Source organism: Sebastes fasciatus, chromosome 1 (genome assembly GCF_043250625.1).
Source record: "Sebastes fasciatus isolate fSebFas1 chromosome 1, fSebFas1.pri, whole genome shotgun sequence".
Lineage (NCBI taxonomy): Eukaryota > Metazoa > Chordata > Actinopteri > Perciformes > Sebastidae > Sebastes > Sebastes fasciatus.
In genome coordinates this window covers 5,517,339-5,533,967 of record NC_133795.1, presented here as the reverse complement: position 1 = coordinate 5,533,967, position 16,629 = coordinate 5,517,339, and the positions used below count along the sequence as shown (strand labels likewise).

At 43.6% G+C, this 16,629-nt stretch overlaps 1 protein-coding gene across 17 annotated transcripts in view; it reads right to left on the bottom strand.

Annotated features, from left to right (window-relative positions):
• Positions 1–16,629, bottom strand: part of foxp1b (forkhead box P1b) — a 197,482-nt gene that overhangs the window by 31,138 nt on the left and 149,715 nt on the right. For 7 of the 17 annotated variants that reach the window (XM_074648161.1, XM_074648331.1, XM_074648677.1 and 4 more), the window contains 4 exons: positions 12,862–12,999; positions 12,588–12,686; positions 7,894–8,044; positions 42–243 (listed from right to left, as the gene is read on the bottom strand). In XM_074648161.1, coding sequence (XP_074504262.1) covers positions 42–243; positions 7,894–8,044; positions 12,588–12,686; positions 12,862–12,999 — 590 coding nt within the window. The remainder of the gene's footprint in view (positions 1–41; positions 244–7,893; positions 8,045–12,587; positions 12,687–12,861; positions 13,000–16,629) is intronic. The other 10 variants (XM_074648844.1, XM_074648761.1, XM_074648416.1 and 7 more) reach the window with 3 other exon arrangements.

Here is a 16,629-nt window from a genome sequence, read left to right as displayed (position 1 = left end):
AAGAAAACAAGAAATGTGACATAAAAGACCTTGGGACTCACATTTCTCTCTTGTGACTCATGTACTGCCCGTTGGAGGAGGCGTGCTGGTTGAGGAGTGGGTTCTTTGGCGGTGCCGGGGAGGACAGGTCGAGGCCCCGGTGGCCGTTGTTGCTGCTGCTGTGGTGGTGGTTGTTGTGCTCCTCCTTCACGTGAGCGTTCGTCACCTCCTTCCACAGTTGCTGCAGCTCTGCTGGAATCATGCCTGAGACAAACAAATTGGATAATTAAATCAATTAACAGCTAATCCAACTCTCTTCTTCATCACTTAATTAAATCAAAGCGTCTGTAAACAAAGCCGAGTATTAATTAGAAAATATTCCACTACAGGGTAATGCACTGAGATCCTCCATCCCTCCCTCCCCCTCCCCTCTCTCTCTCTCTCTCTCTCTCTCTCTCTCTCCACCACCTCCTTCTCACCCTCCCATTTTCCCCTGTGATCTGAAGCGTGTTTGTATACACAAATCCCTGGCATTCACGCAGATTTCATGCCCAGAGTAAATAATTAACACCCAGACAAGGCATGAAATCTGAATAATCACCATCATTTTCTCTCAACAACAGAGATGAGCAGAACATACACAACAAAAAGTTTACAATAGCAACACTAGAAAACATCCCACCCCTGCCTCCTTGAGAAACAGGACCCCGGGGTAATATTCTCAAAAGCGCATTAATGTGCAAAATACTTAAAGCTCTGCACCGCCTCCAATTGACACAGAAGACTTAAACCTCATTTAACAAGTCAACCACACTGCAGCTCACACAGCCCTTTGAAAAAAAAAAAAATCCCTTGAAGACAGAAGACATTTTTTTTTTCTTTCTGCGTGCTGGAAACACATCTACGGAGTGGATGCCTGCCTGTGAGTGACAGCGATCCCGACACCCAGGGCCACAGTCGGGATGAAGAAGGATAATGCCGTGTTTGTGCACCCCACTTTCCATGTCTGAGAGAAGAGGGCCTTTGTGTGGCACACAATATATATGTGTCCAACTACGCTGTGTGTGTGTTACTGTGCCGGAGAGGTCTGCTTTCATTTGACACAAATGAGGATAAAGCTGATATGTAAAATAAGATTAAAGCCTCACGGGTGCAGAATCTGTTTGTGTTTTCAAGTCAAAAAACACACCGCGTCTGGGTAATTTTAACACCATACTGAGAGATCTAATATGTGTGGATTTGTATTGGCTATTCAAATCTGTGCTTAAATAAGCCACATGTTTTTTAAGCATGCTGAAAGAAGCCCCTCGGATATCTGGTGGATTTAACCACAGAGCAAATGGGCAAGACCGCTCGTTTAACATTACAATTAATTAAATCCATTCTCAAAATGAGCACTGGCAAATGAAAGATGATTTGCACATGCTTATCTTCTTGGGTTTATATTCTCCGGATCCCCCCCGCCCCCCCATCACCATCCCCCCTCCCTGTTTCTCATCACCAGCTCTATAGATACCAGAAGTGCTCCTTTCAAGCACCAGATTGTAACACATTGTGTGCAAAATGCTTAGTCTTAATTTATTCCTGTTGTGGAAAATAACTGTGAGGTGAAGATCTCAATGCGATCAGCAAAAATATTTTTAATTTGATAAGCTACTAAAGATTTTAATTATGCTGGTAATGGAGAACATTGGCCTAATGAGGCGGAGGACTCCAGAGAGACGCAGGGGCTAAGAACTGTGAAATGAGTCTGATAGGATTGCTGTAAATTCACACTAGATCGTTTGCATATCAAAGAGCAGGAAATGATTACAGGACAAATCAATAACCTTTCCACGTTCCAAGGAGCGTCTTTCCTCATTCGGATATTCCAACACGCTCGCTCTATTCTGCCTGCCTGTATTCTCCCTTATTCTCCTCAGTGCCTTGATGTGCCCTAATCGAAGTGCACGTCCATGACAGGCTAAACATGCTTAATATTGCGGCCTGTGTTGCAGCATGCTAATCCGGGCGCGTGTGCTCATTTCCAGTTGCGTTTTTTTTCAAAGGATCCATTGTTGTTTTGATGCTTTAAGGAGGACTTTGGAGTAAAAAGTGTGGCTGGTTTGGAAGCGGAAGGTCACCGGTGATGCGAGTGTCCTGCGCTCCGACAGCGGGAACAATCATTTTCCCCCCCACTTGGTGCCCGGTGACAGTGGGCGATGTATTTTTAGCCGATGTGCTTGACAGGGCGGCCCACACTGGCTCAATTACCCAGCAGTCCTGGTGACCCCGACACCACTGTTTACTCAGACGAAACCGCCAGCGGATAGAGCGGTCTGATGAGAGAGGTAACGGAGTGGGACCAAGCTGTCTCTTTCTGGATCCAGTCCCTAGTTTTATTGCCTCTCCCCTTCTCGGTGCTCCTCTCTAACCCTAACCTCTTCAAACTCAACAACAGCTATGGCTCATGATTCCACATAAATGACAATAAAATATCATTACACAAATGTCTCGGAGGGCATTATATTTTTGTGTTTTGGACAAAACGCATTGGGTTGCTCTCCATCTGATTACAGCGGGACACGTAATGACATTGATCTGTAAATCCTCTTCCTCGGGTCCCCAGTATGTCCATCCTTTAAATGCCGGATTGGTTTATCTTTCCCGTTTCCATTTTTCAACACAACTATTCCACTCATTACGACTGGGAAATACGGACAAGCACTTTAAAAAATGTATGTTGTTGGGACACTTGATTGATCACCGGCCTCTCAACTCAATTTTACCTCTGCAGGTAGCTCTGGCACGCAGACAGGCCAGGCTCTTCAACCTTTTCCTGTCCTTGTCCCCCTGCACCCAGGTGACCATGTTCAAGCAAGCAGAAAGTTGATTTAAGGTTCATAATGACATCAGTTGCAGGCCATCATCCCCCCAAATAAAAAATGGCCCCCAGTGCTCCGGGCTCTTTAAACCCGAGCTGTTACTTCTCACACACAGTGCTGGTGCCGTGGGGGGACAGTGACACCGCTATTAGTTTATTGTTCCGTCAGGCTGGGACCTTTACTGCACCCCTGTTTATGTTGCCGTAATCACTGGCCTGCTGATATGCACCCCTTAGGCCTGAAATATGTCCTGTCCTAATGCTGCAGGAACTATTACCAGTAGCCCCACCGCTGGACGTATCAATCACTGACAGGTCAGCCGCATTACCCGCCGCTGTCCCCGATGTGCTGCTGTTCTGTGAGCACTTCATGGCTCGCCACGTTCTTTGCTTTCATATTACCGACAAATTTGTCTTGTCACTGTCCCACTGGCCTCTCCCAGACAGCTTAAATGATGTTGTGCAGCTACGAGAACTCACTCTTCTCGCAGGGGCAGCCTCGGAGGGTGAGCACAAACATGCACACGTACGATACCTGAGCAACGTGAGCCTGAGCAGCCACTGACTCACTTATCAGGTCAAGAGGACAGGCTTTTTGCGAGGAGGGGAGTGTGGGGGTTTGAGGGGGGTTGGTGGATCAAATTTATATTTATGAGAGTTATATCCTCCCCAAACACATTGTTGTAATTTATAACAGATACCGTCTGGCCGCTTCCAAGACTTTGAACATTAATGTCAGAAGAATTTACGACAACAGAAACAAATTATACTCCAGATAATGTGAGCAATTGTTTTTCACTCAAAACCGCTATCTGCGAGTTTATACTTAATTAGCGCTATCAAATGTTTCAAAGGCTAATTCAAATGCATTCCTTCAGTCCATCGTTTTGGCAGGGAGAAAAAAAATTTCTGTAATCTGTCTCAGCCGACAATGTGGCTACGCAGGAGACGGCGTCACAGCACTCAAAACACAACTACAGATCGCACACCTACTTCTCTTTAATTACTCTGTGACAGTGACCTATTATTTGAAAACCATTTGTTCCTTTCATTGTCCCTTGGATTGCATGTGATAACAGTGGCTTTTTAAAAATAATTCTATCAATATCTACATTTTTAAATAAAAAAATCACGAGTTAAAAAGTCGTGCCAATTTCCTTTACTGCCCCCCAAGTGTGAATCTATAATCGCCGGGATCCAAACAGAGCAGATCAACTCATCACTTCCGACGCAGTGCTAACTGCTAGCTGAGTGTGTTGCAGATTAGATCTGAGCACCATAGGCCTGGCCCGCTGATGCATGAAAGAGTTTAGTGATGTGGAAAACAGAAAGGTCATCAATAACTTCAAACAGTCAAGCAGAAAATGTGTAGAATAGGAAGACAAACTAGGGGGCCCTGAAGCACCGGCCTAAGTGTTGGAACAGCTGTCGGAGGGTTAACCATCGACGGGTCGCGAGGACAAACTAACCTGGTTCGACTGGTTGTGACAAACGGAAACAAAACAACGGATTGTCGGGGGGGGGGGGGGGGGGGGGGGGGGGGGGGATGGGGGGGGATTAACTAAGTACATTTACATTTACTTTGCAGATTCAGATAAATTATATGAAATATAATCAAACACATTAATTATGATCTGTCATTATAATTAAAGATAAGATGAGATTTCTTTATTGATACCTGGAGTAAATTCACAAACTACTCAGCAGTATATAAAGTAATTACATTTTTGTTCACCTTTACCAGCTGCATCAAACACATTAATACATCCATATTTATAATCTAATAATATAATATACATTATTCTGAAATGGGCTATTCTGCATAATGAATGAGTACTTTTACTTTTGGGTACTTTCAGTATTTATTGATGCTAATTAGGGCTGTCAAAGTTAACGCGATAATAATGCGTTTTAACGGCACTATTTTCTTTAACGTATTAACGTAACTTGTAATTTTTAGGTTGCAGCGGGCTCAGTGGTCGGTTGGTACCAACCAAGTTATACTAGCTCGTCTCCAAGGAGGTTGAATAACGCTCCAAACTGACATGGCCATTTACAAAAGGGGTCCCTTGACCTCTGACCTCAAGATATGTGAATGTAAATGGGTTCTATGGGTACCCAAGCATATTTGTCCACTCCCATGTTGATAAGAGTATTAAATAGTTGACAAATCTCCCTTTAAGGTACATTTTGAACAGATAAAAAATGTGTGATTAATTTGTGAATAATTGCGATTAACTATTTTAATCGATTGACAGCCCTACTTTGTACGTTTTTTACTTGCAACAGAGAATCTCTACACCCTCGTACTACTACTTTTACTTAGAGTAGAATATCTGAGTACTTCGAGAGAAATGAAGCATGGATCCTCTCTGTTAATGCAATTAATGATTTCAATCATTGTTTCAATAGAATTAACAGTGCAGCCCTGACAAAGAGTATTGCAAACTAGAAAGGTAAAAAGGACAAATTCAATACTCTTTTGATAAGGTGAGAAACCTTGGAGGTATTTGATGATGACATATAAACAGGATGTTCTGGGAATGTTGTGAAATCCATAGAGTACAGTACCTGGCCATATCACCACATGACGCTTTACTCAAGGGGTGTGTGTGTGTGTGTTTGCCAGACTTCTGACACACAGCAATTCAGCACAACACGGCAGCAGCGCTCCACGCCTGTGCCCATGGCAATTGTCTGCGGGTGGATGAGTGATTCCATACCCAGTCCAAACAATAACACCACTGTACAAACCCTGTTTGTGTTTGCCTATTACCTAAGCGCCCTCGCCCTCCCCCTCCTGTTTTTATCGCCCTTATCTTGTTATTTCAAAACTGTTTGTCTTAGCTGGGAATGAATAGTCAATGTCATGTTCTAAAACCCTCATGACGGTGTCTTTGTCACAAAGGGGAACCACTCCTTAACAAAATATTAAAGAATAAATAAAGAAATAAACTTCCTGCCTGGCCAAACAACAAGTATTGACTCCCTATCAAGTAACAGGCCGTTTCACAATGACAAGTTCACTGGCAGTTTACGAACAATAGATCCAGTCTTCCTTCAGGCTGAAGGAGGCTGCCACCAGGATGCCAATCACAGGCGCTGGACGGAGAGTTCAAGGACACTCCGAAACAGTGGGATGTTTTATTTCTAAAGTCCAGGACGATAATAAACGAGGTGTAGCACACCACAACCACGCTGCAGTAAACAGTGGAGCCGGACAAGAGGCACAAGATGCCACTTAGTGAGTTAGTGTTGAGTGAGGATTTACAGTAGGTGTGTCCTGAGCCTGTGAAACACTATGTGGTTACGTACTAAAGTAGTCCTTTGTTCACTTTGACTAAGCAAACTTATAACAGTAGCAGATGAAACCACTCTGAATAGACACCTACACAAGCTGCAATGTTTAAATAGACTGTTTGGTAAAACTTGTATCTGATGTGGCAAAGTGAGCTCAGAAGTATGACACCATGTGATATTTATGTAGAATGCCAAGTAGAGTTTAAATTGGTTAAGTGTCTGTTGTTTGAAAACCACAAGTCTATTTGTAACAACACCAGAATTCAAGTCATTGGAAGATATGAAGGGTTGGATGGAAACCAGAGGATCTGTAACCTTTGTAATGACAATCACTTGGGTGACGAATAGCATATTTGAGAGATAGGTGTTTGCCAAAGTAGTTTTCATACTGTCAATCTATGTTTGAATTAATTGTGTTATGACAATCAGACAAGCCAAAAGTTATTTGTAAACTAGGTGCGTTTTCAAAGAATGTCCTTCCTTTGTTTAAGTAAGATTTGTTGTACTTTAGTCATGCAGTGTGTCATCGTTTTGTTATTATAGAGTGCTGCAGGAATGAGTCCCGGATATGAGTTAGCATTTTAACACTTCCGGTTTCCTCGTTTGGAAGTCAATGAGTTTTTTTAATGAGTTTTAGATGATGCCTGAAATAAGGTCTGTGGTTAACACAAGCTGAAGAGATTTCAACGTTTTGTTCTACAATATAAAATAAGTCAGTAAATACCCCACTTGGAGCTTTTACTGGTCTTAAAAAAGGCGGTTGCCACCAAGTGACTACTAAACGTCATCACGCCGACTCGTCCGCCTTTACAGCCTCGTTGAGTATACTCGCGCAGGTGGAGGAAATCAACATGACCAAATACAAGGCCAGGATCATGCAATATATCAATAAACAGATGTATCAGCATAACCCTAATCTCCATTGTTTTTGTCATACAGAGCTCAACAGTGAGAATCCCGGAAGAGAAAATCCCATTCATACTCTGAATCGTGGATTTGATTATTCGCCATAATGTCGTAACCATCAACGACCATCCACGAGCTACGAGATTGTGAAGTCACGAAGTCCGTATAATATCAATTTTGTTTTATTCACGATGTCGTGGAGAAATACTACACTACCCACAATCCTAAGTGTAACAGCGACGTCTCTGAAACATTTCTGAAAACATTTGAGGTGAGTAATAAAGCATGCAGTTGCTGAATCTGTCTTCATTTAAGATTAACAACGGTTAGTTTGAACGTTTTTTCAGGAGTTTCAAGAGGCGACGAGACAGTTCGCCATTCGCAATGGTTTATGGGAGGAGTAGTTCCTCCACTCTTAAAATAATTATGTACAAAGTCTTGTACTTTTGCCTTTTTTCCCAGTTTTCAAATGTTTTTTTTTTTTTGCTCCAAATCAAATGTTTTATGGTCATGATTCATCAAGTAGCTGGTTGGTTCAATGCTTAAAACTCTTTATACAAGGATTTTCTGAAACGTCAATGGAGTAAATGAAAGGAAAATTCACTTCTAGACCCGGAGACGTTCAAAAACTGGGCTCTATTAATCAGACTAAATCTTCTGGCAAACACATTTTAGCACTTCCAAATATATTAGAGGTAACAAGAGGTGTTGGATCATCCCCAGACATCGTTTTGTTTCCACAAGCGCTCCCGTTGAGGAGTTAAGGACTGACGGACAGGAGATTTGACACAAGTGCAGCGGGCAGGTAGCTCAGTATGGTGCTTTGTGATATCAGAGGTACTGACCCTGAGTGAGGGAGTGCAGCGGCAGGCCGGTCTGTCCGGGCTGGATCGTGAGCAGCCCTTGCCTCTGAAGGTTAAGCAGATGCTGCTGCTGGACCTGCTGGACCTGCAGGAGCTGCTGCTGGAAGGCCAACTGCTGTGGTGACACCTGCTGCTGGTGGCACAAAGATAGAGGGGCACACCATCAGCAAACACATAAATATGGAAGCATAACAGCCAGTGCAAACATGTAAAGCTGAATTTCAGGTTTGTGCATAACTGGATTCATGTTGAAGAAAAATATTATGAAGTTCGAGGTCACGGAGTTCACAGGTTGTGAAACGCAACGCTTTAGAACAACATTCATAAAAAAAAAGAAAAAAAGAAAAAACAAAGTTAATGGATTGTGAACACACAATAGCGCGGGGTAATTTTCATGATTTTTGCCGTTAGTGTGGGTTTTGTCTGGGCCCACTTAAGACAGGTAGAGTATACATCTCTCTCTCTCTTAATTAACGAGGAGTCGGGAGGCAAATGACAAACAATGAAACAACATAGTTAATCATTCATAATAAGAGCCACAGGAATTTAATTACAGCCATTCATAATTCAGCAAACAACGTGTGACTAAATCAGAGTGCTTAATAACCACCCTAGCAACTCTCACAACTCTCCGAGGCATGGCGCTGAGCTCAGGGATACGCTCTTTCCTCCCCCCGACCAGCGCAGCCAGCTTTGTTCAGTCGCACACTGTGGACCGACTGTTTTGTTGATCTAACTGTGCTGCGGCTGTTTCATCAAGGAGCTTTTAATGAAAAGCTGGTGCTGGTACTGATTTAAGGGTGAGGAGGAGGGGGGGACATTTTTTGGCTCTGGTGAGTGAAATGTGTGAACTTTGATAGGATGAAAACAGTGATATGAGAGCAGAGGAGAAAATGGAAAAAGGAGAAAAAGAAAGTCAGAATAATAAATAGAAGGAAATTATCTAATATCCCCAATCTCCCTATGAGTCAAAACAAATGAGAGATGTTATTTAGATAACAGGGGCACGGAGGAGAGAGATGACTTTTAACCCCTTTCATCAATCTCCGCTCTAAACGAATCAACTCACCAAAATGTTTAGCGATGCAACCATTAATAGTTGTCAACTCTTAAATTAATCGCCAAATATTTTGATAATAAATTAATCAATTTGAGTCATTTTTTAAGAAAATAAAGTCAAAATTCTCTTCTGGCATCTTAATAGGAGTGTAAAAAAAAATATCTAAAAAATCAAATATTGCGATATTATGTTTTTTGATACTGCATCGATTCTCAAAAACACTATTGATTTTTAATTTATAGTTTACATGCAAAGATTAACTGAGTCAATACTTTATGTCATATGGAAAGAGATGCACCCTCTCAAAGTAATGCTATGATGTTGGATGTTACAGGTACTCTGATAAATGCAAATGCAGATCCCACTGTTCTGATTACATAAAAAAATAACCTTTTTTTACTCTAAAATTAGATTCAAAATCACAATATATCGCCTTGTACTGTATTGCAATATATTGAATCGTAACCCCTTGTATCATGATACGTATCGTATCGCCAGATTCTTGGCAATACACAGCCCTACTTCTTAAATGTGAGTGTTTTCTGGTTTCTTTACTCCTCTATGACAGTAAACTGAAGATCTTTGAGTTGTAGACGTCATCCTGGGCTTTGGAAAACACATTTCTCACCATTTTCTGACATTGTATAGACCAAACAACTATTTGATTAATCTAGAAAACAATCAAAAGATCAATCGACAATGAAAATATTCATTAGTTGCAGCCCTGAAAATGTCTATTATTATATTATAATTATCACGGATGAAACAACAACATCTATCAGGACACCTTTTGTTTGTTCTCATAGATAAGGATGCCTGAGACTCAACAGGATACTGGGCCTGTTTATGAGTACACAAGGCCAGTTGTGAAGCGGGTGGGTGGAGAGGAGGGAGGACAGGAGGGGGGCACTAAAAGCCGTGCAGGGGCTGCCAAGCTGTGCACCGCACCCTGTTACCAAACACAGGATACGCCACTTTGTTTACTTCTCACAATTGAGTGCATACAAAAAAGGTCTCGGTGCAACGCGGCTGTCAGGTCACTCGCTGGCGGCTCTGAAACGGCCGAGATAAAACGCGTCCCCTCCGCCCACCCCCGTTCGGCTTGTCAAAAGGGTCTAGTGGCCTTCCTCTCCCTTCCTCTCCCTCCTCCTGCTCCTGCTCCGGCACCGGCTCACTAAAAATAAAAGCTCTGGGGCAGCACTGGTCTATTACAGCGAGCGGGGTCGTCTCATTGGATCAATCAGGGGAGGAGGGAGCTGTGACAGTGGCAGCGGAGGGTCATAATTGAGCAATGATCTGTCGATTATTTTCTCGATTTTGGTTTATAAAAATGGTGAAAAATGGCGATCAGTGTTTCCTAAAGCACCAAGATGACGTCCTCAAATGTCTTGTTTTGTACACAACTCACAAAATATTCAGTTTACTGTCGTAGAGGAGTAAAGAAACTGGAAAAAATTCACATTGAAGAAGCTGTGCCTGCAGCTCCATCACTAAAAATAAAGCTCTGGGGCAGCACTGGTCTATTACAGCGAGCGGGGTCGTCTCATTGGATCAATCAGGGGAGGAAGGAGCTCTGACAGTGGCAGCGGAGGGTCATAATTGAGGAGGAACCACATTCATTCACAGGCTCATGTGTGATCTAACCCAAAATGAGAGCAGAGAGAGAGAGAGAGAGAGAGAGAGAGAGAGAGAGAGAGAGAGAGAGAGAGAGAGAGAGAGAGAGAGAGAGAGAGAGAGAGAGAGAGAGAGAGAGAGAGAGAGAGAGAGAGAGAGACGGGGTAGAGATCTCACAGGGGTTTCAGTGAGATTCGGGATGCAGGTGGCCTGTGATCTCTCATATTCATGTAAAAGGTGGTTGGTTCTTTTTCCAACCCCTTCCATCAGTGTGAGAAAAGTTTCTCATGTCTTCAGTGCTTTTCTGTTCTCCAGCTCCTCCCTGACAGCCTGAGACAAAGATAATAGTGCTACGGGGGTGGGAGTTCACAAGGAACAATGTCTTTCATCAAAACGCTAAATAAATAGAGGGCGGCTTTTCTGAAGAAGAGAAGAAAAAAAAAAGGAAGAAAGAAAAATCAAGTATTGCAAATGAATTTAACTCTCTCCCCTTCACATGCTTTTTTCTTCTTCTGGTCCCATCAGCTGACAGGAGCTCCTGTGCGCTCCCAGCATGCAGACACATTAAAAACCCCCAGACCCAATAGACCAAATAAGAGGTTAACAAGAAGTGGCACGAGGGAGCGAAAAATACAGTCCCTGACAAATGATAAAGAGTGACACTGGCAGGCCTTTATTGTCAAGCTTCAAATATAAAGTTAAAGATCTTTGAAAAACTAAATTTTGATGTCTTTAAAATAAAAGAGGCACAAAGCAACAACAGGGGGTTATTGTCTGGCAGCCACAGGGGAGTCGCTGCATAATTCTTATTCTGTCTTTTGATGGCTGCGAGAAATGCGACTGAAAAAAAAAGAGCGATGGGGAGAGAAAGAAAACATCAGCGGAGAGGGGGAGAGCCTCTCGAGGCTGCATCCATTTCCTGTGATCATACATAATATGCTTCAAAAGTTGTTTCTTCTTTTATTCTCATGCTCCATTCAACTGATCAATTGCACCTCCTTGCCCCCCCCCTCCTCCCCTCCCCTTGCTCCTCCAGTGTTTACATCAGATGCGACTTGGTGACAGGCCCTATCTGAGGCCGAGGAGCTCTGCTGTCATGTTGATTTATGGGAGCATCACGCCACAACTTGTCCAAACTGAAGCCCGCAGTTCATTAATTAGGGAGCTACGACTTTGAAGTTGGGAGCTTCGACAGGACGCGGACGTGTGTGTGTGTGTGTGTGCGTGAAGACGCGTGGATGTGTGTGTCTCTCGCTTCTTAACATCGGGCTTAATTTTCTTCCTCCGCTCCCCAAACATGGAACTCAACGGGGACAAGGGGAAGAAATTCCCAGATCGTCTTTGAACTTCTTCTGACCGCACAATAATAATTTGCTTTTGTCCACAGTGATGCCTGTATCCTCCAGTCATTAACACGCATTAAGCTGCTGCCTATGAGCGAGCCCCTCCGTACTGGAGGGAGCGAAAGATGGAGAGGAAGAGAAAAAAAAAAAAAAAACTCAACACAGGCAACAAAGCTGGGAGCGCTCTCTGCACTGATATCTCACAATTACATGCCTTCTCTTCCTCTGCCATTTCCATGTTAATTACCGAGAAAAAGCCTCTCAGATTTATATGCTCCCTGTTCCTGCCTTTCTGCCTTTCATTATGTCCTAACACGAGGCTCACAGGTGCGGTCATCTCTTTGTTGCACAGGACACTTGTTTACTTGAAAATCTTAAACAATGGGCTTCTATAAAATATCACACATTTAACGCGGAGAGAAAACGAGACGCTGTATTCTTAGCACAGTATCAGTCGGTTGTTACCATTTATCCAGCAAGTCTGACATGCTAATCAGAAGCATGAGTGCACTTGATTCCCCCCCACCCACCCCTCTCCTCTCTACTTTAACCACAGTCTGGAAGCAGATGGGGTTGAGGGAGGGAGCACACATGCCTTCCATGCTCCGTCTGGCCAACGGGTTTGGTAATGGCAGGCGGTTGGAGTGATGTCAGCCTACCTCTTTGCTCTGCTTGCTGCCTGCATGCTGCTGCTGCTGCTGTAAAAGCTGGAGGTGGAGCTGTTCCTGCTGCTTCTTGTAGAACTCTTGGAGTTGCTGCTGCAGAAGAGACGAGAAGGTGACATGTGAGTGAAAGTCTGTCAGTCGGATTTTTCAATACTTTGAGGAATGTTTGTCTTTGAGGCTCGGAAAGCTCAAAGTGAATTTATCTCTGTAAGAAGATTTCTTTTTCCAGATAAACAGATTCATGAGGTGAATGTCAGAAGTACATTACCTGCTGTAACATGAGGGCCTGCTGCTGCTGGAGGAGAACCTGGAGCTGCTGAGGGCTCAGGACCTGCTGCTGAAGGATTTGCTGCATCTGCTGTGGAGTTATCACTTGAGGTGTCATCATAGCAACTGAAACTGGAACCTGCACGGACACACAAAAAGAGAAGACAGATGTCAAAAAAAGGTCCACTAATACGGTAGAGAAATAACGCAGGAAACAAAAAGCAAACCATTAAGGGATGGGGGAATAAATCGATACAGCATAGTATCGCAATATTTGACATGGCAATATTGTATCGATACTATGGCTGTCAAAGTTAACAGGATAATAACGCTTTAACGCAAATTTGTTTTAACGCCACTAATTTCTTTAACGCATTAACGCAACATTTTTAGGTTGTAGCGGGCTCAGTTCTAAAGTTAGAGTGAAGACACTGGTATCATATGAAACCACAAAACCTAAAGGATCCATTGGTACCAACCAAAAGGAGGATAAATAATGCTCCAAACAGGCGAGGAAAAACTGGCATGGCCATTTTCAAAGGGGTTCCTTGACCTCTGACCTCAAGATATGTGAATGTAAATGGGTTCTATGGGTACCCACGAGTCTCCCCTTTACAGACATGCCCACTTTATGATAATCACATGCAGTTTGGGGGCAAGTCATAGTCAAGTCAGCACACTGACACACTGACAGCTGTTGTTGCCTGTTGAAAAAGATTAATTTGCGATTAACTATTCTAATCAATTGAATCGATTGGTACCAACCATGTCATGTTAGCTTGACGGGAAGAATGCTAAATAACTCTCCGAAGTTACGCAAAATTTGGGCGAGGAAAAACCGGCATGGCTATTGTCAAAGGGGTCCAATGACCTCTGACCTCAAGATATGTGAATGAAAACTGTGAGATGAACAGAGTGAGAACCGTATCTTATTAGATAAAACAGATGTTGACAAACTGCATTATTTGCAGTTGAAAAAAGGTAATAAATCGCAACATATCGCGATATACTAATATGTTTAAAATCGCAATAAGATCGTATCGGGATAAGATCGTATCGTGTGGCCTCTGGTGATTCCCACCCCTGGAAGCATTCTTTAGACAAACTGATGGAAAAAAGTGAAGGCTGATGACTTGCCAAGGATAAATGCAGCTCAACAAAGGTACATATAAATCATGTAACATATACAGTATATAAAATGGCCCCTTTGCTTCTGACAGGATTCTAAAAATTCATCTCAAGTGTCATCTTGATGTGTTACAAGCTGCAACACACCCTCCAACAAACACACACATTTCAACCCCTCTAACCGTTATGACACCACACCAGACTGAGGCGGGTTAAAGGACACTAGACAGCCAGGCGTGGATCATGCCTGTGGAGTAAAGGGGGCCGGTGCATCCACCCCGACCTCCATCCTCGACCTTCCCCTCTCACACACACACACACACACACATCCCCTCAACACCATCGGATATGATCCGCATCTGCTGAGAGCTTGCCGTTTACACGACGTGCCGTACCTGAGGACGTGAAAGATTGCCTCCAAAAAAAACGCTGCGGTTCGCTCATCGCACACGAGACATGTCATGTGAGAACATTTCATTAGAGACGCTGTCAACAGCGATCTATTATTGTGAAGATGCAGAGTGCCTGGAGGAGGAGCCACGGTGAAGAACGCGCGGGCCTCCTAACTAACTCCCAGCAGAAAGGTGTGAGTGCATGACTCCTCAAAACAAGTGATTTGTTGTGACACTGGAGGAGCCCCCACAGTTGTCAGGGTGCCTTAATTGCTCCGGCGGCGTAGGGGACTCGGAGTGTGTCTGGATGCTGCCACTCACCGCTATGATGTGCAATACCATTAAAAGCTCCTTTCCTTGACGTTCGGATGACAAACAGCAAGCTAAGATGTGCCTGATAGTGCTGCGTTGTTAACATGTTGTGGCGATCGCTCCTTTTGTGTACGTGGTATACATTAGTAATGTATGTGCATAAGTGTGTGTGTTAAAATGTGCTTTGTATCTCTCAGGCTGATGTCAGCAGCTGATAGAGCGGAGAGTCTTGTCAGTGACGGTCCGTCTCCGCCAAGGTTACCCAAATTGTGTGGCCCGCCTTATAGCTAATGACACCCCCTTTGAATTTTTCATGCATTTTCTGAATGTAATTTCGCTGTTTAGAATCCCGTCCGGTAACGAAGGGGCTTTTCTCGACACACGCCCGCTGCATGCATATCGCCTCATTCACTCTCCCCACTGTAGCATAAAACACAAACAAAGCGCCGCCATAATGAACAGCTTGTACTGCAAAATGCACAGGAAAGGGCAGCGGTGTCAAATAGGACGGACCAGCTTTGATGCTCTCCGTTAACTTTATAGAGCGGTGCCAGAGTCTCTCCGCCGTGGCACCGCGTTCTTTGAGGCTCAGCCCCACCCAGGACTAACACACACTTCACATTTCTCATCTCCAGCGGCCGGGCGTAGTAGGGGGAGCGCGAGGAGGAGGAAAATGCAATATTAATTCCCCCCTGTATTATGTCTTAATATGCAGTTCATCTTGACTTTTGCACATGACTTGTCCTGTCATTTGCATAGCCCCGGCCTCCCATTTCCTAATTTCACAGTCATTATCCACTGAAGTCCCTTTTTTTTTTTTTTTTCCTGGGCATCGCTAATTTTGATGAACTATTTTGAAGGTCAACCCAAGCAGCCCCTGTCTTTGCTGACATGCAAGCGCCATACGTGATGTGATATATAGTCCCCGTCTAAACATGACATTTACCCCCCACGCACACCGAGGATAAATAATAACGCCCCCCCCCGTCCCTTTTTTCTTTCTTTTGAAGCTTTGCTTTAACTGCGTGCATTAAAAAATCTACTCCATACTTGTCATGCTCTATTTTTTACTACCGTGTAAAAGCTGTAAATTTAGCCTTATTTTCAAATGTATAATCATTTTGTCATGCCATATTATATAGACTGTGATGTGCAGCAAACTTAACACAGAGATTTTACACACTTCAGCTCTCAATAGCTGCCAATTTCATTACAAACGACACTGAGATTTCCTTTCAATTTAACCGTCTTAATTCTTTACACCTTGGGTGTATATCTCATCATGGTTTCACACGTCTGGCTCACAGTAACTACAGCTACAGCGGCTTCCTCTTGTGCACCAGCAAGAGGCTATTACAGACCCCCATTTTATTACCCATTACTACTGAGGTCATTAGCAGCAAGAGGGATTGTACGCTTCTTAACCTATTGATCAATGTAACTACTACCATTTAATCCTGTGCTGAAGGAGTGAAAATCTGCCTAAGACTGGATCCTATTGAGAGGAAGGGCGGGAGGGAGCACTTTAACTGAAAAATATTGCCCTGGCCGCTGTATCATGCCCATTTAACGCAAACACAGGACGCCAGTCGCCATTTAGAGCACTCCCATATGGTGCACTCCCCTTATCTCTGGGATAACATCATGACTCCAGATGATCCACAAAAATATATATATATCACCACCTAAAGATAGTCTCGTGCTGGGCTAATAACTGGAGGGATCCACTGAGCACCCAGCTCTAATCTGCTCCGCCGATATGAGGGTGCGAAAAAAAAAAAGAGGACATTCTGAGGATGCCAGAAATAGCTGACGTTTATGAATTTCGCGAAGGTGTGGTGGCTTTCCAGGTGCCTCCCCCGTACATAAACAGTCAAAAAAACCTGGAACATTCTCACACAGCTGCAGAGTGACTGGAGGCAATATACTGTACCAGC